General features: G+C 49.1%; 1 protein-coding gene across 2 annotated transcripts; it reads right to left on the minus strand.

Moving 5' to 3' along the window:
• Positions 1–7,191: 7,191 nt before the first annotated feature.
• C5H2orf72 (chromosome 5 C2orf72 homolog) lies at positions 7,192–19,210 on the minus strand. Of its 2 annotated transcripts, none has more exons than XM_039470194.2 (3): positions 18,527–19,210; positions 15,550–15,663; positions 7,192–10,263 (listed from the first exon to the last, which is right to left on the minus strand). In XM_039470194.2, the coding sequence occupies exons 1-3, from the start codon at positions 19,146–19,148 to the stop codon at positions 10,124–10,126; spliced, it is 876 nt and encodes a 291-aa protein (XP_039326128.1). In that variant the 5' UTR covers positions 19,149–19,210; the 3' UTR covers positions 7,192–10,123. The 2 variants fall into 2 exon arrangements, with proteins under 2 accessions (XP_039326128.1, XP_039326129.1); XM_039470195.2 differs by having other exon boundaries at positions 10,184–10,263; positions 15,513–15,663.
• Between the last annotated feature and the right edge of the window lie 6,168 nt (positions 19,211–25,378).

Genomic DNA, 25,378 nt, shown 5'->3' on the forward strand with positions numbered 1-25,378 from the left:
CCGCCCGCCCCGGGGCTGCCCGCCACCCCGCCTGCCGCCCGGCGCGAATTCTCCCCTGGCTTGCGTCTTCTGAACCGCGGTCTCCTCCCGAGTCCTCGCGGAAGGGTACACGGAGAACATCGTTGTTTTCTTCAACCCTCCTAGAGGTCGGGGCTCTCGCGCGGTGGGAACACTGGTCTGCACCTGAGGTCAGGCATTAGAATAGCCACCCCTATAAAGAGAGGGCCCTACCATCACCCGCCATTGCTGAGAGAAAGGGTGTTGAGGGGAGGTGCGAGCAGTGCGCGCAGTGTCACCTGCTGGTGGGAGGTCTCGCTGCAGCACATCTCTCACCAGCCAATACCTGTGGAATTGGGGCTGCCACAAACTGCGTTTTCTTAGAAAGGTGGTTTTCAATTGTTTTCTAAAGCAATGCCTAACTTCAAAAAAATTTTAAAACCTCATAGAAGTGCTTTATTATTATAATAAATTCCCAAGTAATCATTTGTTTGTTATAAAGCTGAACAATGAAAGTTTTTAATTACTTTTGGAATAATGTCCAGTGTTATCAAGGTACTAAAATGTGCAGTAGTTACATGGTGAAAGCCTTTCCAAGGGAGAAAAAATGTCTTCCATGCTCATTTTTTCCTTCCATCTGCCCGGGCCCTCTTTCCCCTGATGGCAGTGGGTTCTTCATTTATAATACATCTTCAGAAATTTGAAAGGGCAGTTGCAATGGCCATTTGCAGTTTTTTTTTTTTTTTTTTTTTTTGGTGAGACGGAGTTTCGCTCTTGTTACCCAGGCTGGAGTGCAATGGCGCGATCTCGGCTCACCGCAACCTCCGCCTCCTGGGCTCAGGCAATTCTGCTGCCTCAGCCTCCTGAGTAGCTGGGATTACAGGCATGTGCCACCACGCCCAGCTAATTTTTTGTATTTTTAGTAGAGACGGGGTTTCACCATGTTGACCAGGATGGTCTCGATCTCTTGACCTCGTGATCCACCCGCCTCAGCCTCCCAAAGTGCTGGGATTACAGGCTTGAGCCACCGCGCCCGGCTCCATTTGCAGTCTTATAATAGCTTCAGTGGCCAATTTATTTCAAGAGTCAGTACTGACAAAGTCTTGACAAAGAATAGTGGCAAACGGTAGCATTTGTTAAAGCCACTGGCCTTGCACTATCAAGCTAAACTCTTCAACTGGACAGCCATGGCAAGTTCATTTCTATGGCCTTCTACCTAACCTAGGGGCACAATTAATGCCTTGTGGTTGCCAGTGAATTAAATGTGCTTGATAACATATTTCGTTTTATGTGTGAGTTTTTTTGAAAATTAGAATTCTTGGCTGGGTGTGGGGAGGCCGAGGCAGGCAGATCACCGGGTCAGGAGTTTGAGACTAGTCTGGCCAACATAGTGAAACCCCATCTCTACTAAAAATTCAAAAAATTAGCCAGGTGTGGTGGTGTGCACCTGTAATCCCAGGAGAATCGTGTGAACTTGGGAGGGGGGAGGTTGCAGTGAGCTGAGATTGTGCCACTGCACTCCAGCCTGGGTGACATTGCGAGACTCCAACTCAAAAAAAAAAAAAAAAAAAAAAGAAAAGAAAAGAAAGAAGGAAAAATAAAATTATTGAACTGTGGTTGTTTAAAATATGCAAAATACAATGACTGAAGAGCCCGTGGTTCAGATTGAAGGGCAAGGCTCGAGTAGATGTGCATGAAAATAAGCAGATGGTTTTGGGGTGTCGTTCTCTGGGGCGCTTGTGTGCCCGCACCCTAGAGGAGTCACAAACAAACGCCAGCAGGTAATGAAAATGAGGAAAGCAGGCCCAGCGAAAGAAAATACCAACTCCGTGGGATGGTGAAAGACAACTAACAGCGTCAAGGAGGCACTGGGGGTGGTGGGGACTGTGATAAAGAGGGAGTGCCCCATCCAAAGAGAGCAATGCCACTCACTTCCTGCCAAGAATGCAGGGTGACCGTTGGAAGACCTGGGCTTTTTCTGAGAGAAGCCAGGAATCAGAATTCCATGCAATATCTCCAGAATTTTAAATGTTGGCTACTAATTCGACGTGTTTGAAAACAGAGGTGGACAGTGTGCCACCTCTGCTCTTCAAGGAGAAGGCGTTCTGTGAAGAGAGGACAGTCCTCTCTTCCACTTGGATGTGTGTGTCATTGCCACAGCCCCGTGTGAGCCTCGCGTGAACCTGTGAGATGGGCAAAAGGTAAGTAGCGTGGACACAGACACCAGGCTCCTCCCCGTGGGGGACTCTTGTCTTCCCTCCTGGGTGACTGTCCCATGCCTGTGACTTCTCCCTCTCCAGTCCATTCTGCATTCTTTTGCCAGAGCAATCTTTTCGAAACTCAACTCTGATCACTTCTGCTCCTTAAAACCTTCGATCCCCATCTTGGACTCTATTTTTATGCTTCTTTCTTCTGTGTTTCTGTCCATAGCCTTCTTCTCACTCCCCGGGCCCCCTGTAAGAGTGAAATGCCATTGGCTTATATGCACAAGGTGGTGGCAGATAACACATGTCTCTGCTACCTGTCCTCTCTCCTGAGCACAGACTCACACACCTCCCGGGCATCTTTGTTTGGTGGATTCACAGGCTTCTTCAACTCAGTGACCTGCACGTTGCGCACACCGTTGTGGCCCCACGGTTGAAGTGTGCTTCCTTCCTCGATCTCAGTGTGGGCGAAGGGCATCCATCAGCCACTGCAGCAGAAACCTGAGTCTGCTCTTCCCCAGCAGCAGTCAGCACCAGATCTCTCATCTCTCACACTGGCCATCTCTCATCCTCACTCTGTTACACAACAGCTGTATCCCCCTCTTCTTTCTAGGCTACGACAGCCTCCCACAGGCTTGGCTTCCTGCTTAGGGTCCCAGAAGCCTCCGGTCCACTCTTCACAGCCAGCCAGAAGCATGATCAGAACCAACAGGAGCATGGCTTTCTCCTCCAGGATGGTGGGACCGTCTTTGTGTGGCTCGCATGTGGCTCTGGCGTGCCACACTCCAGCCATCCTGAACCCCTGAAGGTCCCAGAGTGGCCACGTGGCCATGTACCTTGTGGCTGACCTTTGTACCTGCTCATGCCTCTGCCGCCAAGGCCCTCTCCCCACGCTCCAGGCTGACATCACCTGTTTTGAGTCTCAGTCAAGTGGCACCTCCTCCAGGAAGCCTTTCCTGGACCAGCCCACCAGGTGCTCCCTTAAAGCCTTTACCCGACACAGCTGTCATCACATCTTGCCCGAGTCCCAACTGGAGCAAGACCACATCTTGGGTAGTTCACCTCACTGTCCCCTCGAGTAATTAGCACAGTATTGGACACATAATAGGTGCTCAATAAATGTTTCTTGGATGATCAGTTGAACTGATCAGTTAGTTATTGGCACAGGGCTAGAACTCCGACCGACGGCTCCGAAACCCCTGGCCTGTCCAAGACTCTCAAATGAGCTCTATTTTTTAGGACATAGTGAGATCACGGAGAAAATTCTCAGGATGTGCTCGGTTTAGAAACGACCTCCCTCCAAAGTTGAGTGATGCAAAACTTCTCGAAGCCCAACGGAGATCAGCTGGGGCCTCACCCAGGTACCGGCTGGGCCGGGGGCGCCTCGTCAGGGCGGAGGAAGGAAACCGCGGCGGTGCCTGGCCCTGGGTTAGGCGCCCTCTTGGTTTCCAGCTGCCCGGCGCCTGTGTCCGCGGCGCCCGCTAGGGGGCGCCATGCCGCCTGGGTGAAGCCGTGACCGCCCGTAGCGCCCCGCGCAGCCTGCGGACCTTCAAATCCCCGGGTTTTAGACCGGCTCGGTTCTCCCCTCCAGAATCGAGCGCCACTGCCTTTTGAGCTGCACGGAGATAAGGTGGAAAGGGCTGGCCCGTGAAGCCCGGGACGTCGGGAATCAAATCCCTGCTCTGCCCCTTCGCAGCGCCGCGCTGTGGCCGCGGGCGTCCCCGGAGCCCGGCCTCTCCCGCAGAAGGAAAAGGGCTGCTGGGCCCACGTGCCTGGCAGGGCCGCCGCGCCGCGCTCAGTGCCCACGGATCTCGCGGCCACTCAGCACAAGGCTGGCGGCTGTTTCACGTACGACGCCCGCCACATGTTTTGAGAGTAAAAGCATATGTTCATGGGAGCAGAGATGCGAAACGCAGCCAGGTGACACTGGCCTCCCATGGGTGGGTGCTTGGTCAGAGGGAAACGCCTCACCAAGGCTGGCATTGGTCTGGGTGCACTGAGTCACGAGAGGATCGGTGAAGCTATCAGAGGAACTGGGTTCTCTTTCAAGGATGGTGTCCAGGAGGGCGCATATTTTGGGCAATTGGAAGGCTGCCTGCACTGCACAAGCCGACTGCTGGAAGCTGCTGTCCTGCCTTGCCCATAGGTCAGGATGACCAGCCAGCTCTGGGTGACAGGGGAGGCAACCGCCGCAGAAATCACAATGAACCCCCGAGACAGGCCGTTTTTCTTTTCTTTTCTTTCCAGCTGGAGTCTCTCTCTGTTGCCCAGGCTGGAGTGCAGTGGCGTGATCCCTGTTCACTGCAACCTCTGCCTCCCAGGTTCAAGCGATTCTCCTGCCTCAGCCTCCCGAGTAGCTGGGGCTACAGGTGCGTGGCACCACAGCCCGCTGATTTTTGTATTTTCAGTAGGGGTGGGGTTGCAGCATGTTGGTCAGGATGGTCTCCATCTCCTGACCTCGTGATCTGCCTGCCTCGGCCTCCCAAAGTGCTGGGATTACAGGCTGAGCCACTGCGCCCGCCTGTTTCCCCTGTTCCTGAGGGGTGCTGTCCAATACGGTAGCCACCAGCCATAGGTGCCATTGAGCAGCTGAAATGTGGGTACTGCAACTGAGGAAGTGCATTCTTGATTAATGAAAATTTAAAAATAGATATTAATTCCATAACTGTAAAACCTTTGAGTACATCTGAAACAATTTGAGGATGTGAATGTTTATGACTGTACATATAATGAAATCTAAATACAGATCAAGTTTTTCTGATGAAAATGTACTGTCTGAATTGGGCTATAAGTGTAAACTTCTCATAGGATTCAAAGAGAATTTGCAAAACAGACTGCAAAATGTTTCGATGTGCCGGGCGCGGTGGCTCACACCTGTAATCCTAGCACTTTGGGAGGCTGAGGCGGGCAGATCATGAGGCCAGGAGATCGAGACCAGCTTGGCCAACATGGTGAAACCCCGTCTCTATGAAAAATACAAAAAAAATAGCCAGGCATGGTGGTACATGTCTGTAGTCCGAGCTACTCAGGAGGCTGAGGCAGGAGAATCACTTGAACCCAGGAGACAGGGGTTGCAGTGAGCTGAGATTGTGCCACTGCACTCTAGCCTGGGCGACAAGAGCAGGACGCCATCTCAAAAAAAAAAAAGTCTTGATAATTTACAGTCGAAATAATATTTTAGATATTTTGGGCTAAACGAAATGTATTATTAAAATTAATTTTACCTGCCTATGTGCTTGTGTTAGATTCCTCTTAGACAGGGCTGGCTTAGACCCTCTCCTGGGCCTTCATCCCTCTAACCTCCCATTCCGGCCTGGCCCTTTGGTCTTGCTTCAGGGTCTTGTCTGCTCTTTGGAGCTGCCATGTGCTGGGTCAGACCACAGCCAGGGGCAGAGGCTAAAGGTGAGACCCACTCCCTTCCAGGAGCAAGGGGCTGGGGGCAGGGGCTACCCTGGCAGCCAGAGTTCTGGAGCCAGTGACATACCTGGCACTGTGGTGGTTAGGGTGAGCTTAGGCTGGGCTTGGGGTAATGATTCAAGATAATACCCTGCTGTGAGATACTGTTAACTGGTGAGGAAGAGGAGGAACTCAGGGCTACAAGACAGAGCAAGTTTCTGCAACCAAGACTTCAAAGTCGGCATCGTCACAGGACTAAACAAGACACTTAATTACTCTAAGTGCGGACTCGGACAGCAACAAGCTTTCCTTGAGGGTGTGTGAATTTCACCGGTCAAGGGGCAGGCAGTCCTCCGCCTGCATTTGTGGCAGGAGCCCCAGCTGGCGTTGGGGAGCCCAGGGAGGGCACCAGAGAGGTTTCTCACCCTTGCCAAAGCCACCAGCCCCACAGTGGCCTCAGCGCCCAGCCCTGCTTTGGACCTGAGCTACCCCACATCCCCTACTACGGTGCAAACCATGGTATGGCCCAGTAGGGCCGTCTCTGCCTCCAGTCCCAATCAGGCTGCCCCAAATATAAGGGACCCAGAGGGCTCTGGCTCAGGCCAAAGGCATCTGAAGGGTCCCTGCGGGATCCTGGCTCTCCACCCTGCTCTGTACCCCATTTCTTCCTGAGCTCCAGGGTTACACAGTGGCAGACTGCCCAGGCCAACTTCCACGTCTGTCCCAATCCTCGATCCACTCACACATGAAACCAGCTCAGAAGCAGTTATGCAGCCCTTGGATAGAAAGAGCCAGCCTCCTCCACTCACCCCTGGGCTGGCTGTGTTTGCCATACAAACAGGACAAAGTCCAGACCTCCTAACCCCAGGGAGTAAATCCTGCAGCTTCGCTCTGCCACACTTTAAAGTACAGGCTGCTTTGAAGTTAACTCGGCAGTCGTTCACCTTCTCCAGCAAGGCCGAATCCACGGTTCTCTGCCAGGGTGAGGGGCGCTCATTCAGATCAAAGGTTTGCGGCCTCAGCTCCTGGCCCCTTTGCAGGCTTGTCTCAGGTTTTTGATTTGACAACTAAGGGACTCTTGTGCACTAAGTTTTGGAGACAAACACTTTGAGAGGAGAAAAAATGTGACCTAAATAGTACAAAGCATTCTCTGAGACTCAGCTGAGGTTGTTTTAGCTCCGGTTAAACATGCATGTGTGTGCTCACACGCTCACACACACACCGTCGTATACTAAGCTGAATGCTATCTTTGTAAAAATCCGGCCAGGTACAGTGGCTCACGTCTGTCATCTCAGCACTTCCGGAGGCTGAGGTGGGAAGGTCACTTGAACCCAGGGGTTTGAAACCAGCCTGGGAAACGTAGTGAGATGCTGTCTCCATAAAAATTTAAAAACCCTTTTAAAGATATATACTTAAGCTTTCCAGCTACATGTTTTCCAATCCCAGCTGGTAGGGCAGGGGAGATGTCACTCGGGACAGAGGCTGGGAGGCTTTCAGGCCACAGACTTCCATCTGCTAAGTGTCCCTACTCTCAAGGGCCCTGGCAAGAAGCCCTTTGTGAGAATAAAGAAGATCCGTTCTGTTTGCAATAAGATATCAGTGAGGTAGTTCTTGGTTTTATTAGACATGGGAATCATCAATTCAAGTCAGAAGCGGCACACCCATTGCCATATTAGAAAGATTAGCACCCAAGAGCCCAGACTGTCTCCCGGCTGGAAGCCTCTCGCCGATGGTTCCCAGGGACCACTGACCTAATCCAGGGCCTCCTCCTTCACACACCACCCCCACCCCAACCGTTACACCTTCTTAAAGTCCCTCAAGGAAGGGACCCACCATCAAGATTGTCCTTTCTGGCACTAACTCTTCTGTCTGCTAGAAGACAGCAATGAGACTGTCCCTGCAATGATGGTGCATATGGTGACCACATCTCGCGGAAGCTGAGATGGATCTCAGCTCTCTACTGTCACTTGGGAGGCAGAACCCCAAATCTTAATAAACAAAGACTTTCTCTCTTGAACCATTCACAGGAATACTGAAGGTAATGAAAAAAATAATGTGTAAGCCATCCTTTGGGGCAGAGGCTACAAACTCACATGCCTGCCTGGACCAGCACCGGGCAGGTGTCTTTTATGAGTGAAGGGCAGTGGGGGATGGGAAGGGTTGGGGAGGGGATGAAGGTGTTGGTGGTGAGCTGCAGCAGACTTGGGGGTGAGCCGCAGCCGACTCGAGATGATGGCATGCACCATCCTCCACCCTGAAAACTAGGTATTTTTATATGCAATGTCCCAAGTTTTTTTTTTTTTTTTTTTTTGAGACAAAACTTTGCTCTTTTACTGCCCAAGCTGGAGTGCAATGGCGCGATCTCGGTTCACTGCAACCTCTGCCTCCCAGGTTCAAGCAAATCTCCTCCTTCAGCCTCCTGAGTAGCTGGGATTACAGGCGTGCGCCACTGCACCTGGTTAATTTTTGTATATATATATATATATATATATATATATATACACATATATATATATATATTTTTTTTTTTTTTTTTTTTAGAGACAGAGTTTCGCCTTGTTAGCCATGCTGGTCTTGAACTCCTGACCTCAGGCGATCTGCCTGCCTCGGCCTCCCAAAGTGCTGGGATTATAGGCATGAGCCACCTCGCTCAGCCTATGTCCCAAGTTTTATATTGGCAACAAATACAAAAAGTTTTGGTCTTATAACTTCTGCCCTAGACAAATTCCAAACTTTAAACAAGCTCCCTCTCCCACCAAATAAGAAAACTTGAACCGGAGGATTACGAAGAAATTAATAAAGAAATAGAAAATTATAGCAGCTTCAAAAATACCAATCTCCCTGTTTTAAAACAAAATCGATAAAATCAGTGAATCACAATTCATTGAGCTCATTCTTGACTCTAAGGAAGCAGCTGGGTGGCTCCAAGGGCAGGCAGCCTGCAGGACTAAAATGAGGCCTGCCGCCAAAAGCCCCAAATAAGATGCTGTCCTGCTCGTCCTCACACCATCCTCATCAGGCAGGGAAGGAATAGGGTTAAATTCCTTATTATGGAGAATTGATTGAGGCACAGAGCAGGGAGGGCCCCTCCTTAGTATCATAGAGCCCTCAGTCAAAACAAGTTTCCCATTGCACCGTTTGGCATCATTGTGGAGAGAGCTGAAATGACGCATCAGTTAGGCAGCACCTTTCAGGGCACTGAGCAAATGGCAGGCACAGCTGCGTGTCCACTGCGTAAACTGTGCAGCATGAAAGAAGGGAGCTGTTCCTTCAGCTAGCGCCTCCCCTCCGGGGAAATCCAGGAGCTGCCTTTGCCATTCTGAAGACTCTGGAATTCTCCAAGGGCAGGCAAAAAAGACGAGGGAGGTGAGGGTGAGTTCCCTCTGTGAGTAAACACACGGCTTCCCTGGCTCTATGGGAACATCATCGATTGCGTCAGCCTCACATTCACGGAGGAAGGGATTCTAGAACCTCTGGGCTGTGTTTGCATTGAGCTTGGGCTAGGACCTGAGAGCTAGAGCGAGTCCTATACCCAAGAGTCCAAGCCCCAAGAGTCCTAGCTTTCCTTCTGCTTGGTACCTACAGGAATTCCCTAAGCATCCTTATGCCCAAAGGACTTGGCACAGAGGGTCAATGTCAACATGGGAAGAAAGACGCTCTTTCTTCTCACAGGCATGCGTGGCTATTTCTGTCCTGGGCCTGCAGCATGCAGACCGTCTTGGCCTTGGCCAGACAAGCCCCCCAGGCAACGGTGTAGTCTTTATTCTGGCTTGCTCTGGGAGCCAAGGTCCGGGGAAGCCTGACCCTCTCTGCTCTGGGGAGCTCTGACAGAAGGGATTGGCTCAGCCAGAATATCTCAAAGGTTCTACGATTGGCATTGAATGGACCAATTAATTCTTTGCTATTGGAGACTGTTCTGCACATTGTGAGATGCCCACTAGATGCCAGAGGTGCCCCCACAGTCACTGTGACCCCCTCAACACACACACACATTTCCAATGCTGCCTGGAGGGACCACCTGGCCCTGGCTGAAAGCCACTGGGCTGCTGGCCCCCTCATGCATTGTGAAACAGAAGCTCCTGAGATTGAGTGACATGTGGAAGGTCACACCTCAGCTCTGATGACTTCTACTCCAAAGTTCTTCCCAGCTGCACTCTCAATGATGGGTGCCCATGCATGTGCCCGGAACACTGCAAACGCCCCGTGGGATGCCACAGCACTGCAGAGCCTCAAAGCAGAGAGCCATCTGTCCCAGTGGCTCAGAAAAACCGAGCCAGAGAGACAAAATCACCTCCCTGTGATCAGACTCAGCAAATGCTGGGTAGGTAGTAGCTTTCCAGGGAGACACTGTTTTAGGTCCTGCTTGTCTTAGTGAGCCCCACTGTCTAGCCGGTAACTGTGAGTGTGGCTGGCAGGCCTCCGGCAGGCGGGGGCTTCCGAGTGTCCACGAAGACCTGGGGGCCAGTGAGAAGGAGCCAGGCCCCAGTCTGTAGGTTAAAGCCAGGGACAGCGCAAGGGGCCAGACTTCATCTCGAGTCTCCACTGGGCTCAGCAGGAGTGTGGACAACTCCATCACAGGCTTTTGACCCCCTTCCAAGGTCTTCACAGTCTCCATTGGGAAACATGGCTGTTAGTGCCAGCTGCTCCTCAGGTTCCTGGAAGTTATCTGGAATAAGAGGAGAAGAAATCACCGAATCAGAAGAGAAAGGTTGAGTGAGTTATCCACGAATGAAAAACAGAAAGTTGGCCCCAGTAAATATTTACTTGAAAAAAAACAAAAACAAAAACAAAAAAAAAAATACACATCAAAAACCTTAACAATGTACGTACCTTTGACCCACAAATTTCATTTCTAGGATTTTATCCTAAGAAAATAATCCCAGCTACTTGGGAGGCTGAGACAGGAGAATTGCTTGAACCCAGGAGGTGGAGGTTGCGGTGAGCCGAGAATGTACCATTGCACTCCAGCCTGGGCAACGAGCGAAACTCCGTCTCAAAAAAAAAAAAAAAAGAAAAGAAAAGAAAATAATAATAATAATAATTAGGAATAATTAGTGGAACTGCTGGACCTGTCTTGCTACCAGCCTAGGCATGAAACTAACACTGAAAAAGGCCCAACAGCGGGAGCAAGCCTGGGTGCTTGGTGGGACCTCTGAGCCCCTGAATCAACCAACTCTGAAGCCAACTCCACCTCTGGACTGTCTTTTAGGTGAGATCATGATTTCTCTTACTGCTTGTGCTAGTGTGAGTCATGGTATCTTTACTTGCAGTTGAAAGTGTCCTGATTCAATGTCGAACAATGGGACTGGTTGAGTAAACCATGGCTCACACGTGTAATGAAATTCAGGCATTAAAGATGATATGTAAAAATTACATACACATACACACACACGCACATACACACACAGAGTAAAAATTACATACACATACACACATGCACACACACACAGAGTAAAAATTACATACACATACACACACGCACACACACACAGAGTAGAAGTAAAATTGGGGAAATCTGAATTAAGATCTGTGGGTTACATCAATGTCAATATCCTGTTTGTGTTTTACAAAATGTTACCATTGGGGGAAACTGGGTAAAGGGTACACAGGAGCTCTCTGGATGTTCTCCTTTTTTGTGTTTTGAGACATAGAGTCTCACTGTGTCACTCAGGCTGGTCTCAAACTCCTGAGCTCAAGCTATCCTCCTGCCTCGGCCTCCCAAAGTGCTGGGATTTCTGTATGATTTCTTACCACTGCATGTTCATCTAGAATTACCTCAAAAAAGAAAAAAGAAAAAATGTTGTTAACATATAATTATTGCTGTGGAAGGCAGTCAGAGTATGTTATTGATGAAGAGAGCGGATTCCAACAGTACGTAGAGTCATGTGCAACATAACATTTTGGTCATTTACAAACCTTAATAAGACAGTGGTTGCATAAGACTGAGACACAGCTAAAAAATTCCTGTTACCTAGCAACCTTGTCTGGATGTTGCAGCGCAATGCATTACTCACGTTTGCGGCAATGCTGGGGGAAACAAACCTACCCGCTGTCAGTCATACGAAAGTCTAGTACATATAATTATATACAGCAGACAATATTTGATACTAATAAGAATGACTGGGTTATATTTTTTGAGATGGAGTCTCGCTCTGTTGCCCAGGCTACAGTACACTGGCACAATCTTGGCTCACTGCAACCTCTGCCTCCCGAGTTCAAGTGATTCTCCTGCCTCAGCCTCCTGAGTAGCTGAGATTACAGGTGTGTCCACCATGCTTGGCTAATTTTGTATTTTTAGTAGAGATGGGGTTTCACCATGTTCACCAGGCTAGTCTCGAACTCCTGACTTCAGGTGATCCGCCAGCCTCAGCCTACTGTATGTTTTAACATTTTTTAGAGTATACTCGCTCTACTTACATATGTATACACACATATATGTATCTGTATACACACACACACACACACACACACATATATATATAAAGTGTGTGTGTGTATATATATAAAGTTAATATAAAACAGCCACAGGTAGGTCCTTAAAGAGGTGTCCAGAAGAAGGCCTTGTTTATCATAGGAGGTGACGACTCCATGTGTGTTACTGTCCCTGAAGACCTTCCAGTGGGACAAGACCTGGAGGTGGAAGACAGTGATACTGATGACCTTGTGTAGCTGTAGGTTAAGGTGAATATTGACGTCTTAGTTTTTAGCAAAAAATAAAAAAAATAAAGATTATAGAATAAGGATATAAAGAAAGAAAATATTTTTGTACATCTCTACAATGTTTTGTGTTTTAAGCCAAGTGTTATTCCAAAAGAGTCAAAAAGTTTTTAAAAATTTAAAAAGGTTTTTTTTTTTTTTTTTTTGAGACGGAATCTCACTACGTTGTGCAGGCTGCAGTGCAATGGCAGGATTGCAGATCACTGCAGCCTTGAACTCTTGGGCCCAAGCGATCCTCCTGCCTCAGCCTCCAGAGTAGCTGGGACTACAGGCGTGCACCATCACGCCCGGCTAAAAAAATCAAAAGGTTCATAAAGTAAAAAAATTACAGTAGGCAAAGGCTGATTTATTAATGAAGAAAGAAATATTTTAAATAAAGGTAGTGTCGCCTAAGCGCAATGTGCTTATGAAGTCTAGAGTAGTGAGTACTCACACACTGCCTCAGCCAGAGCACCTTCCAGCCTTGAAAGCTTCATTCACGGTGAGTGCCCTATGCAGATGTATCATTTTTAACCGTTTATAATGTATTTTTTTTTTTACTGCACCTCTACTATGTTTAGATATATTGAGACAGACAGCTACTCACCACTGTGTTACAGTTGCCCATAATATTCAGTACAGTAACCTGCTGTACAGGTTTGTAAGTCTAGGAGCAATAGGCTATGCCATATCGCCTGGGGGTGTAAGTAGGTTACACTATCCAGGTTTGTGTAAGTACCCCCTATCACGTTCACACAACAAAATCACCTACAGCTGTATTTTTCAGACTGCATCCCTGTCATTAAGCAACTCATGATTATATAAATGCATGTAATTACGATATCCTGTATTTATTACTTACGCTATCAATGTGTGTATTTTGCATTTTAATACATTCACTTCTACATGAGATTTGTATGTACCATAGAGAGAGAAATTATGTAAGAGATTTATGTAAAATGGTTAATGATTCTGTTGCTTTATTTTTTCTCCTTTAGTTTTCAAGTATATCCAAACTAATGGCAGAGAGGTTGAAGTCAGCATTTTTGCAATTAAACATTTCAAATATCTGCTGCATTTTGAAGATGATATAGATGTGAGTTTATTAAATTTTAAATAGCACAAGGAGAGATGGGTACACAGAACGGTGTACCCCAAAATATGACTGTACTTATCTCGGAATGATGGAATTAACTGAATGATATTTCACATTTGTTTTCCTTTTTCTTTTGTATTTTTTTGAGCTTTCAAACATGAGAGGCAGAATTCTAAGGCAGCCCCCAAGATTCCGGCCCCTTATAAAGCCCTTCCTTGAGTCTGGATGGGTTCTGTGAATGTGACAGCTTAGTCACCTGGGGACTAGGGTGCCTCTCTGACAAAGGCAATGGCTAGTGACTCCCTCGATCTCCTTAGGTTATGTGGACTCCCTCCTAGCAGACTGGAGGGGGGCTCTCCTGCTGGTTGATTAAGGATCTCTTGTGAGAGCAACCAACAGTGGGAGCCTCTTGAAGCTGAGAGCAGCCCCAGGCGACAGGCAGCAAGAAGTCAGGGACCTAATCAATGCCTTTGAAGCTGCTAAGCTTCCGATCATTTCTTTTTTTTCTTTTTTCTTTTTTCTTTTTTTTTTTTTTTTTTGAGAGAGAGTCTTGCTCTGTCTCCCAGGTTGCAGTGCAACAGTGCAATCTTGGCTCACTGCAACCTTTTCCCTGGTTCAAGCGATTCTCCTGCTTCAGCCTCCCGAGTAGCTGGAATTACAGGCACCTGCCTCTGTGCCCAGCTAATTTTTGTATTTTTTAGTAGAGCTGGGGTTTCACCATATTGGCCAGGCTGGTCTGGAACTCTTGACCTCAGGTGATCCACCTGCCTCAGCCTCCCAAAGTGCTGGGATTGCAGACGTGAGCCACCACGCCCGGCCACCTGCAATCATTTCTTATGCAGCAATGAAGACTGATACATCAACTAATGGTTTTCTTTCTTAAATAGAAGACAATACAAGTTTATTTTGAACCACCGTCCACTGTTTCTGTAACAAAGCGATAATTCTCAGTGCACTTTGGGATGGGGACATGTCTATTCAGCAGCTACACCCTGCTCCTGAGTACCGTAGCCACCCCCATCCATGGGGTCACTATCTACAGTTTCAGTTACCTGTGGTACAGTACAATAAGATATTTTCAGAGAGGGAAAGAGAGAGAGAGAGAGAGAGAGAGAGAGAGAGAGAGAGAGAGAGAAGAGACCGCATTCACTTAACTTTTATTATATATTGTTAAATGTCTTAACTGTGCCTAGTTTAGAAATTAAACTTTATCATACGTATGCATGTAGAGGAAAAACACAGTGTATACATAGGGCTTGGTGCTACCCATGGTTTTGGGGATCCATGGGTGTCTTAAAGCATCTCACGTGGATAAGGGGGGATCAGTGTACTTCCTATCTCCCTAACATCAGTATAGACATCTGGGGGTGTCTTCCCCTACTCCCTAGCTTCCATTTAGTGGCCTGATGATTCCACCTAGAAGTGGCTCCCAGGTGAGTTCTCCCAGGTGAGTTCTCTCCCCTCCTTTCCCACTGCCCAGGTTGGGCCCAGGCGGCCTGTTATCCCTCCTGGGACAATGCAGCCCACCCCAGCTGGGTGTCTCCCTCTCCTAGGGTCCACTCTCTACGCACACCCCAGTCTCTCTGCTCCAAAATCGCTTGTGGCACACTACTCCTGAAGGGTGCACGTCTGGGACCCTGATTTGGTCCAAACTCTTCCCTTCAGCCTTGGCCCTCATTGGTTTCCTTCTGTACCTCACTCCCGGGCCTCTCGATGGTGGCCCCTTTTCTGAGCATGACATCGTCCTGTCACTCCTTAGCTCAGTGCTCCTTTTCCAAACCTCCCCATTTCTGTCTATGAAAATCCCTCCATCCCCAGCTCAAATGTGACTTGCTCCAGGATACTCCCTGGATCCTCAGGGAGACTCACTGTGTTTGGTCCCATGCACCCCACCATGCACCTGGCGAAACCTTCATTACAGCCCTCCCCACGCCCCCTTCATTAGGTGGAGACTCCTGGGGAAAGAGCCCAGCCTGACTGAGCCCATGTGCCCACTGCCTGGCATACGGGCCCCTCACATTGCTCACCCCCACAACTGGCACATGGCAAGTGCTCTATAGACATTGGTCCACTCTGTCCATAAGGTCCCAAGTCCTTGTGACCACTCCCATAATTCCACGCACCTGGTCCTCAGGGTGCAGGAGGTCGGGGTGCACTCACCCTGAGCTGGGCTTCTGCAGGCAGTGACACCCTGGTCCTTCCTCCGGCTCCAGGGACCCCAGGAAAAGCAGGCCAGCAGTCCTGGGAGGCCTGGCCTCTCCCAGGCTCCATCCACTAGAAAGAACACAAAACCCGAGTCAGAGGGTCACATGGTTCTCACTTCACAAGACTGAGAGATTTTGTTTAGCAAACCGAGAGCCGCAACTCTCAACTGCCCTCATTTCAACTGTCTGATTAAAAACACAAAGATTCTGATTTGCAAAAGTGGGTAAGTTTTTGTACTTTAAAAAAGAACTTAAAAAATGATTGCTTTACTTTATCTCTGTTATCTCATTTAATTCTCACAAAAACCCTGTGATGTAGGTACCAGGCTGGGGAAACTAAAGCAATGAAAATGACATGAAATTAATTAAGATTACATAGTACCAAAGAAAATACTCAAAGAGAGGCACATTCCCTCTGATTTTAGTTCAAACTATTTCTTGGCAGGAATAGATATATTTGTTTACAATCCATAAAGTCAACAGGAACTAGATTACTTATTTTATTTTTAAATTTTTAAAAAAGACTTCAGGCAGTCAAAACAAGGAAAATCCTTGTTTATAATCTTTATTCAGGACGTATTTACTCTTAACTTGTACCCAAATGTAATGAGATTGTATCCTTAGTTTTTCAACCCAAAGGCAGCCGGATTAGGTACTACAAACTGGGTAAAAGGGCACTGCCAAAAGGCGAGCAACCTAGAATAAGAATTATCATCAGACAGTGAGGAAAGACATTGGAAAACTTAAAAAGCAAAACAACAACAACAACAACAACAACAACAACAACAACAAACAAATGCAAGCACTAGTGAAATCTTAGTGACATGAATCTATTTGGTGTGAGGATAACAGTGCTGCCTACTGCAAAAAAAATCAGTGGGCTCTAAGTTATAATTATACTCATGACCTTTAGTCATTTGTGAGCAGTTTAATTTTGTGCAGTATGGTTTTTTTTTTAAAATAAAAGTAGAAAAGAGCTGAACATAGTAGAGAATAATTCCTGTGCAAAGTGTTAAAATCTCAGAAGTGTTAGTGTTTGTTTAAAAAGAAGCAAGGATTTATTCACTGTTTCTGTATGCCAGGCAGGGTAACAGGAAATAAGACGGATGGTGTTTAAACCCACGAACAAAATCATATTCACAAGGGAGCCAAATCATGTGATAAGAGCTCAGAGAGCAAAGGGATAAAGGGTTCTGGAATTTCGCCAGTCAACTTGCAAATGGGAGCAGGGAAGATCAAGGAAGTCTTCCTGGAGGAGGAAGTCCAGTTCTGAATGCACAAATGGGATTGGCCAGGTGAGAAGAAGGGAGGAGAAAAGGCTCTTTAGGCTAAGGCAACAGCAAGGTGTCTATAAAAAGCTTAGGATGGACCAGGTGTAGTTCATGCCTGTAATCCCAGCACTTTGGGAGGTCAAAGTGGGTGAATCACTTGAGGTTAGGAGTTTGAGACTAGCCTGGTCAACATGGTGAAACCCCACCTCTACTAAAAACACAAAAATTGACCAGGCTTGGTGGCAGGTACCTGTAGTCCCAGCTACTTGGAAGGCTGAGATGGGATAATAGCTTAAACAGGAGGTGGAGGTTGCAGTGAGCCCAGATCAAGCCATTGCCACTCATAGGCGACAAAGCTAGACTCTGTCTCAAAAAAAAAAAAAAAAAAAAAAAGACTCACTATAGAAAATGTGTGTGAATTCTCTTCTTTTCCCTAGGAGGCCAGGTCAGCAAAGGGGTTGAAACAGCAATCACAACAATCACAACAATCCCTAAAAAAAGGGATTGCGCCCTGAAGGAGGAGGGTTAGGGTAGGCGCACTTGCCCAGGCAGGTCAGGCTGGCAGGTGAATGTGACATTGGTAGCTTCACAGGTACCAGGTCTCCTTGCTGGGACCCCTCCCCTGGGCGCCCCACCAACGCCAATACCCCAGGAGACACAACACAGCCACTCTCTTCATTATCTACTTAAGAGGAAGGGGCTGGAGGGCTTGAAGAGTTGCCGAGCTGGGCAGGGAGAGGGCATAGAGAAAGCTGGGAGCTGGAGAGTGCCAGTATCTCCCGGGTTTGCCGGAAGCAGCTACTCTTAATGTGCCTATTTTCATCCTAGAACACTGGAGAGTTCCCGTAAAGCCTTGCGTTCCAGGAGGAAGGAGATCCTGACCCCTTTGCTGCTAGCAGCAGTCACGGGGATTAGGAAAAGACCCTTAAACCCCATCCACATTTTAGGAGAATGTGGAGGGCAAAGGTGGCTTCAGCAGATCTGGGCGAGGCAGAAAGACACAGCAGTTGGGTGCACAGCCTTGGTGGATGGCCAGGAATCACTGGAAAACATTGCGCTCTCAGTCCCTGTCACCTCCCCCACACTCCAAATCCCGAGCACCCATTCCTTGCCTTCTTCCTATAACCAAGCAGGGCTCCCAGGGCGAGCCTCAACCACGCTGGAGATGCCCCTCCGCCCCTCCGAAAGCTCCCGACGCATCTCTAGCTGCGCAGCGCCCTAGAATCTAGCTCCTGGCACCGCCAATAATCTCCTTAGTCCTCATCCAGCCCCTTGAAACTTTCTCATCCCAACGCTTTCCGATTTCCTTCCCCACCCCTCTCACCTCTCCCGGCCCCCACTCACCCCCCAACTCGTAGATCTCTGCCTTGCCCGATTCATCCTTTCGCTGTACCCGCTCCCGCTGCCTCCTGCTCGGTCCCTCAGCTTTCCCAAGCCCCCTAGGCACCTCCCGTGCACTCCGGACCCTCCCGGGACTGACTCGACCTCCTGCCCAGGGCCCGCTCTCCGCTAGCTGGGAGGCCTGGCTCTAGGCACCTCCCTGCTCTGAGCCTCAGTTTACCTCTGTGCTCAATGAGGAAGGCCGGCCTAAAGGGGTCCAACTTGGGGGACTTGCCCAAGCCTCCGCCCGCCTGCGCCCCGCGGAGCCCCGCGCAGCCTCACCTGGTCGCTCGGCTCCGGCGGCTTGCAGGGCCCGGCAGGCGGCCGCCTGGACTGCCAGACAGGAGGCCGGGCGGCTGGGGCAGTAGGCAGCCGCCTGCACCGGGCCCCCAGCCTGGCGGCCGAACACTGCGCGCAGCAGCGCCTCCAGCAGTCGTAGCCCCAGCGCCACCGCGTCCTCGGGCCCAGCCTCGGCCACCAGCACCCCCACCAGCGCCGCCCCGGCCCGCCGCCGGCCGCGCACGTCCCGCAGCATCTCCCGCAGGCGGCGCCGAGGCTCCCGGGCTGCCAGCGACGACGCGCGGCAAAGCACGAAGACCAGCGGCGAGCGGATAGCGCGCGCCCCCGCCGCCCTCTGCGCCCCGCGCGCTCCCACGGGTCCCGCGCCCTCCGCCGCCGCCGCGCCGCTCGGCTTGTCCGCTCCGCTCGGCTTGTCCGCGCCTGGCTCGGGCGGGAACACTGCCCGGGCGAAGTCCAGCAGCAGAGCGCGGCTCTGTTCGCGCTCCCACAGCTCGCCCACCAGCAGCACCTGCCCGCGGCCCCCAGCCGCCTCCACCAGCGCCTGGAAGGGAGGCTCCGCCGGGAGCGTGGGCCGGGTCGCCAGCGCTTCCAGCTCGCGCTCCATGCTGGCCGCCACCACCCCTCTGCGGCCGCTACCGCGGCCTGGACGCACCCGCTGCCCGCCTCTCCCGGCTGCGGCGCCCGGGCCCGCAGGACACGCCCCCGAGGGCCGAGCCCGGCCAGACCCCCGGGCGGGGGCTTTGTGTGCACTCTCCCCTGGGCGAACCCCGTACCTCGGGCTCGGGTGGGAGAAGGGGGCTTTCTCCCCAGCCCTCCAAGGGTGGCTCCTCCCGAAGTCCCTGTGCAGACGTGGGGAAACCGAGAGTCATTCATTCATCCATCCCACACATACTTACTGAGCACCTATTAGGTGTAGGCGCTGGGCAGCCGAGGGTGGGAAGACAGAAAATTATCTCCTCACTAGGTAAGATTGTTTGGAGACTTGGAGCAGAGTCCAGTGCCCTTTGGGGTTTTGCGGAGGTGGGGTGGGAGGTAGGGGGTAGGAGCGGAGGGCGCAGGTAAGTAGGTAGGCAGGTGAGATAAAAGAGAACCCGCATCCGGGCGCAGTGGCTTACGCCTGTAGATCCCAGCACTCTGGGAGGCCGAGGCAGGCGGATCACGAGGTCAGGAGATCGAGACCATCCTGGCCAACATGGTGAAAACCTATCTCTACTAAGAATACAAAAAATAGCTGGGCGTGGTGACGTGCGCGGGAGACTGAGGCAGGAGAATCACTTGAGCCCCAGAGACGGCAGCGCAGGGGTTACTTCTGCCACCCAACTTTCCTTTTGGACTTCAACATTTAGCAAAAACGGACCGAGGGCCCATTATTTCCACAAATACTTATTGTATTGCCCTAGGCGCTGTGGGGTGAAACCCAGACTGTTCCCGTAAAGCAGAAAGTCTAGGGGGCCAGATGCAGGACACGGATGGTGCTCTGATCTGCGTGGAGGGGGCGGGGGCGGGGAAGGGGCCAGGACAGAAGCAGGAACGCATTTCCCTTCCTTCCAAGGGTCTAGGTCAGCCTTGTCCAATAGAACATCCTGTGATGATGGAAATGTTTTCTTTTTTTTCCCCCCGATGATGCAGTAGAAGAAATGTTTTCTATTATTTGCACTATATGTCACTATTATTGAGTACTTGAAATCTGGCGACTGCAACCGAAGAACTGAGTTTTATATTACACGTAATTTTTAATGAAAAGTAAGATTAAAGCAGAAAGTGACAAGATGATAATGTACTTAAAGGGCTGACCTCTTCCTCTGAATAGTACCCTAATGATGCCGCAGAAGCAAGAGGGGAGTTGGTAAGGACTCCGAGAAACCAGTGTAAACCCCGGGGAGGCCCCTTCCTTCCGCCCCTCAGTGCCGTGGGAGGGGGATAGGCTGCGTGAACTCCGGACGCTTGTGCTTGTTTCTTTGCCCGCATTGGCCTCGGAACATTATTTCTCAACCCCATCTCCACCCCCGACCGCTGCCATGGCGCTGAACAGCAGAAAACAGCTCTGCTAGTCAGGGATGGCGATATCAGGCTGGGGCTGGCAGCACAGAGCAGGCAGACCTAGCAGCCTCTTCTTCCCACTTCATGGGTCTGGAATTCCAACCACAAGACCCAGCTCATGAAAAGGGCATTGGCCAGGGGAGAGTGTCCAGAAGTTCCCTGAGCGGGGTGTCTGCTGTCTCTGAGGGTGGCACATGGGGAGTGGCCACATTCATATTTGATGCCAGAGGCAAGTCCTCTCACAACCGCATTCCTTAAGCTCCCAGGTGGGATATAGGGAGAGTTTAGGTTTTAGTCTCTTCCAGGTGTACCCATTGCCAGCCAAGGTAGCTGATATCTAGGGAAACATGAATTCACTGGGAAAAAAATAATTAGACTTCTGGGGCTGGGTGCAATGGCTCATCCCTGTGATCCCAGCACTTTGGGAGGCCGAGGCAGATGGATCACCTGAGGTCGGGAGTTCAAGACCAGCCTGACCAATATGGAGAAACCTCGTCTCTACTAAAAATACAAAATTAGTCGGGCATGGTGGCACATGCCTATAGTCCTAGCTACTTCGGAGGCTGAGGCTGGAGAATCGCTTGAACCCGGGAGGCAGAGGTTGTGGTGAGCCGAGATCGTGCCATTGCCCTCCAGCCTGGGCAATAAGAGCAAAACTCCATCTCTGGAAATATATATACTTCTGGAAAGTATAAAATAAAGCAGATTTAATGGCTATACGAACTAAGATTCATTTCTTAATAAAAGACTCCACTAATAACAATAAAAATTTCTTTTTCTCTCTTGTAGAAGTTTGGAGATGCACAGCTTATGGCTGAAATAATATAATAGTTCTGCTTTACTAGGTCTTTGAGGACTCAGATTTCATACCAGGTCACTATTGCTCTCTGACATCTTCATAATCCAAGTTGGCAGCTAAAGCTCCGGCCATCACATCTGTATTCCCAGCAGCTGGATAGTAGAAGGATAGAGGAAGGAAGAACAATCAGGTTGACTTCAGATTTCTTCCCAGCAACATTGGGTTTAAGAAAAAATGGAAACATTGGTTTAAAGTATCAAAGAAAATTAACTTTAACCCTAGATTTGGATTTCTAGCTAAATTATCAGGTATATAAAGAATCAGAAGGTATATCACATATAGCCCCTCTTTGAAAACGCTATTGGAGGAAGAAGTGCCCCATCAAAAAGGAAACTAAATCTGGCTGGGTACAGTGTCGTTCATGCCTGTAATCCCAGCACTTTGGGAGGCCGAGGAGGGCAGATCACCTGAAGTCAGGAGTTCGAGACCAGCCTGGACAAAATAGCAAAACCTTGTCTCCACTAAAAATACAAAAATTAGCCTGGTGTGGTGGTGCATGCCTGTAATCCCAGCTACTTGGGAGACTGAGGCAGGAGAATTGCTTGAACCTGGGGGGCAGAGATTGCAGTGAGCTGAGATCACACCACTGCACTCCAGCCTGGGCAAGAGAGTGAGACTGTCTCAAAAAAAAAAAAAAAAAAAAAAAAAAGAGGGAACTAGAGTGCTCAATAATAGCAAGTAAGAGGGATTAAATTACTTGTCTAAATAACAGTGAAGGATCAGGCCAGCAAAGTGCAGCCTAAGTGAGTATAATGAACTGGGAGGGTGGGTGGCAGAGCCCGGGTGAGATCTACTAGATGACCAGAAAGGGAATTGACCCCATCTAGGTCATCTCTGAGGAGGAGAGAAAGACAAGTTCTAGAGAAGAACTATCAGATGTACTGGGATTTTTAGTACATTCTTAAAAGGCTCGTCTGAAACCAATATGCTCTGCCTCCTGAGCTATTTTTTCTCAGCTTCTAAATCTCCACAACAAATTACAAATTTCTATGGGTGGGATGGGGGATGGATCAGAGCGGGGTGGAATGTTAAACAAAGGTTGGAGTCCAGGGCCAGTAAAATTTATCTTTATCTGTGTTATTTACACAGCAAAGAATCTGGTATTAAATTAACAGGAAACTGCAAGGATCTTTTTTTTTTTTTTAAAAAGGCAAGATACCAAGAATATTTCTTCTTCCTCTCCCCCCACACCCTAGGAAACATCATAAAATTAATGGGCTTCTTTTTCTTTCTCTGGTGTTCAGTGAAAACATACAGTAAACTGGGATTTCTCAAATACTTTACCCCCTTCATGTTCACTCAAACAGAATTTGGTGGGAATCCAGTGATGAGAAGCTGGTGTGGTGGCTCATACCTGTAATCCTAGTACTTTGGAAAACTGAGGTGGGAGGATTGCTTGAGCCCACGAGTTTCAGACCAGCCTGGACTTCATAGCAAGACCCCATCCCTAAACAAACAAACAAACAAACAAACAAAAATAAAAAAATTAGCTAGGTGTTGTGGTGTGTACCTAGTCCCAGCTATTCCTTGGGGGGTTGGGGTGGGTGGATGGCTTGAGCCCAGGAGGTCGAGGCTGCAGTGAGCCGTGATTGCGCCACCGCACTCCAGCCCAGGGGAGAGATCAAGAACTTGTCTCTAAATAAATAAATAAAGTGACCAGAAAGTGCTGGTCACTTAGCGCTTACACTTAGAGCTTCAGTGTAAGTATCTCAAGGTCCCCTCCCGGGAGAATGGCCCCAGCCAAAAGTGGCCAGGAAGAAACCATGGTCTCTAAGAACTGAATGGGGACTTGGTTGGCCTTTCCCTCCCCCAGGACAGGGCTGTGCCCACCACACCCACCCAAGCTGGCACCTCCACTGTCAGGCCCCTTGAAGTTAAAGTGGAGCAAAGGGGAATTATCACTGGAGGGAACCTTATTCCTGCCCCAAGTCTCAGAGCAGGTGCCCTTTTATAAACTATCAGATACAATGTTAGCTGTGTCTGTGGGGTGGGCATGAGGGCCGGTGCCCATCACAGACGCTCTGCCCCTGTACCTATATGTATCATTCTCTTCACTTTCTGCAGCCCCTCAGTCCCTGGCTGATGAAAAAATAGGAAGTACGCCAGTGTTGGGGCAATGGGCAGTGGGTGACTTCATGATCATTATTCACGAGGTGCCTGCTATAGAGCAAGGCGACCATTAAAACAGTCTTACGATAACTTTAGTTGCCCAAGCCAGCTCCTCGCCAGCACCTCTCTTTCCCAGAGGGCTGCATCAAGGACCCAGTCGGGAAAATGGGCTCAGCGAGTACATGGAAACATGACGTGCCTCTGCACCAGATCTCGTCGGATCTCTGCCTGACCCTGACGTGACTCTGCAGGACAGAAAGCTTCTGTGATCACTGGCTTAGAGGATGTTCAGCTTCCCAATTTCAGGTTGCACTGGACAAAGATGGTGGCAGTGTTGCTAATGACGTTATGGTGGCATGGCATTGAGGGGACAGTGGAACTCTCACCTCACCACTCTAAAGAAGCCTCTTATCAGTGGTAGTGGCAGATGGATAGGCAGTGGTTGTCAACAGAGCTTTCCTCAATGAAAAAAATGTTCTGAATCTGTGCTATGCAGTACAGTAGCCATTAGGCACATGAGGCAATTGAACACTTGAGATGTGGCTTGTGTGACTGAGGAACTGTATTTAAGGTTTTATTTAATTTTAAGTAATATAAAGTTAAGTTTAAACGGCATGTGTGGCCATTAAAACATACCGCCCAGCACAGGTCTAGAAGGTGTGCTGGCATCATTCTCTTCCAAGGATAATTTATTTCCAGGGCCTGATTAACAATTTAGCTTAGATTGGGTTTCAGCTTTAGACAGTGACAGGCCAAGGGTATTGGCTATGTCAGACCCTGTTGGTTTTCTGCTCATTGGCCACTCATGCTTACTGAACCCCGATTTTGGTATAAAAGCAACAGACCCAGCCTCAGGGGTTGAAGCATGAGTAGATGAAACCAACTGTTTTTCTTTGCCAGGACTGGTCTTGAGGTGGGCTTGCTGCTCAATTCTAGCCAGTCCAAGACAAGGATAGATTTCCAGGAAAGATTTCCTTCCCTGACTAGGGAAGTTGACAGGCCCTTTTGGGGCCATCATTTTTGCTTCACAGAATGTTGTGTGAAGACTTGATATTGGGCGTACGGCAGCCATCTTGCCATCAGGAGGGAAAGGCCAAAAGAATCAGTATCTTTCTATGAATTGTTAACGATAGTTGGAAAAGTTCCGTAAACATCTTAATTCTTTGGTGGTGTCGGTTTTCCACTGCTTTGAGATTAATTCTGCCCTTCAAATTGTATATCCCATCTTCCTTAAATTGTTTGATATTCAGATAGAACATACATTATTAAATAAAATATTTAAAATAGCTAAAATAATAGATTGCCTTTAGAAGGAAATCCAAGATACTAGTAACATGATGGCTTCTGACGAAGGGAACTGACAGGTAAGATTTATGGGTGGGAGGAACATTTAACACTGCACACCCATTTGTTTCTTTTGGATTTTGTCCCACAGGAATGAACTGTCTACTCCAAAATAGGTTTATTAAAGTTAAGTCCAGGCACAGTGGCTCACACCTATAATCACAGCACTTTGGGAGGCTGAGGCAGGCACATCACTTGAGGTCAGAAATTTGAGACCAGCCTGGCCAACGTGGTGAAATCCCATCTCTAGCCTGTAATCCCAGCTACTTGGGAGGCTGAGGCAGGAGGATCACTTGAACCCAGGAGGCAGAGGTTGCAGTGAGCTGAGATCATGCCACTGCACTCCAGCCTGGGTGACAGAGCAAGACCCTGTCTCAAAAATAAAAAAAATAATAAAATAAATAAAGTTAAAGTAGTACATGAGGATCTCATTTTGCTACAGGGAAGTAACCACCCAAAACCCAAACATGGCTTGTTCAAAG

The sequence above is a fragment of the Saimiri boliviensis genome, chromosome 5 (genome assembly GCF_048565385.1).
Source record: "Saimiri boliviensis isolate mSaiBol1 chromosome 5, mSaiBol1.pri, whole genome shotgun sequence".
Classification (NCBI taxonomy): domain Eukaryota; kingdom Metazoa; phylum Chordata; class Mammalia; order Primates; family Cebidae; genus Saimiri; species Saimiri boliviensis.

Bases quoted from the DNA above. Each gene is read 5' to 3' on its own strand.
- C5H2orf72 (XM_039470194.2), bottom strand. From the start codon at position 19,148: ATGGAGCGCGAGCTGGAAGCGCTGGCGACCCGGCCCACGCTCCCGGCG. The intron at 15,664-18,526 runs GTGAGGCTGCGC...TGTTCTTTCTAG, and splicing joins CGCCGGAGCCGAGCGACCAG to TGGATGGAGCCTGGGAGAGG. The intron at 10,264-15,549 runs GTGAGTGCACCC...CTCTTATTCCAG, and splicing joins CTGCAGAAGCCCAGCTCAGG to ATAACTTCCAGGAACCTGAG.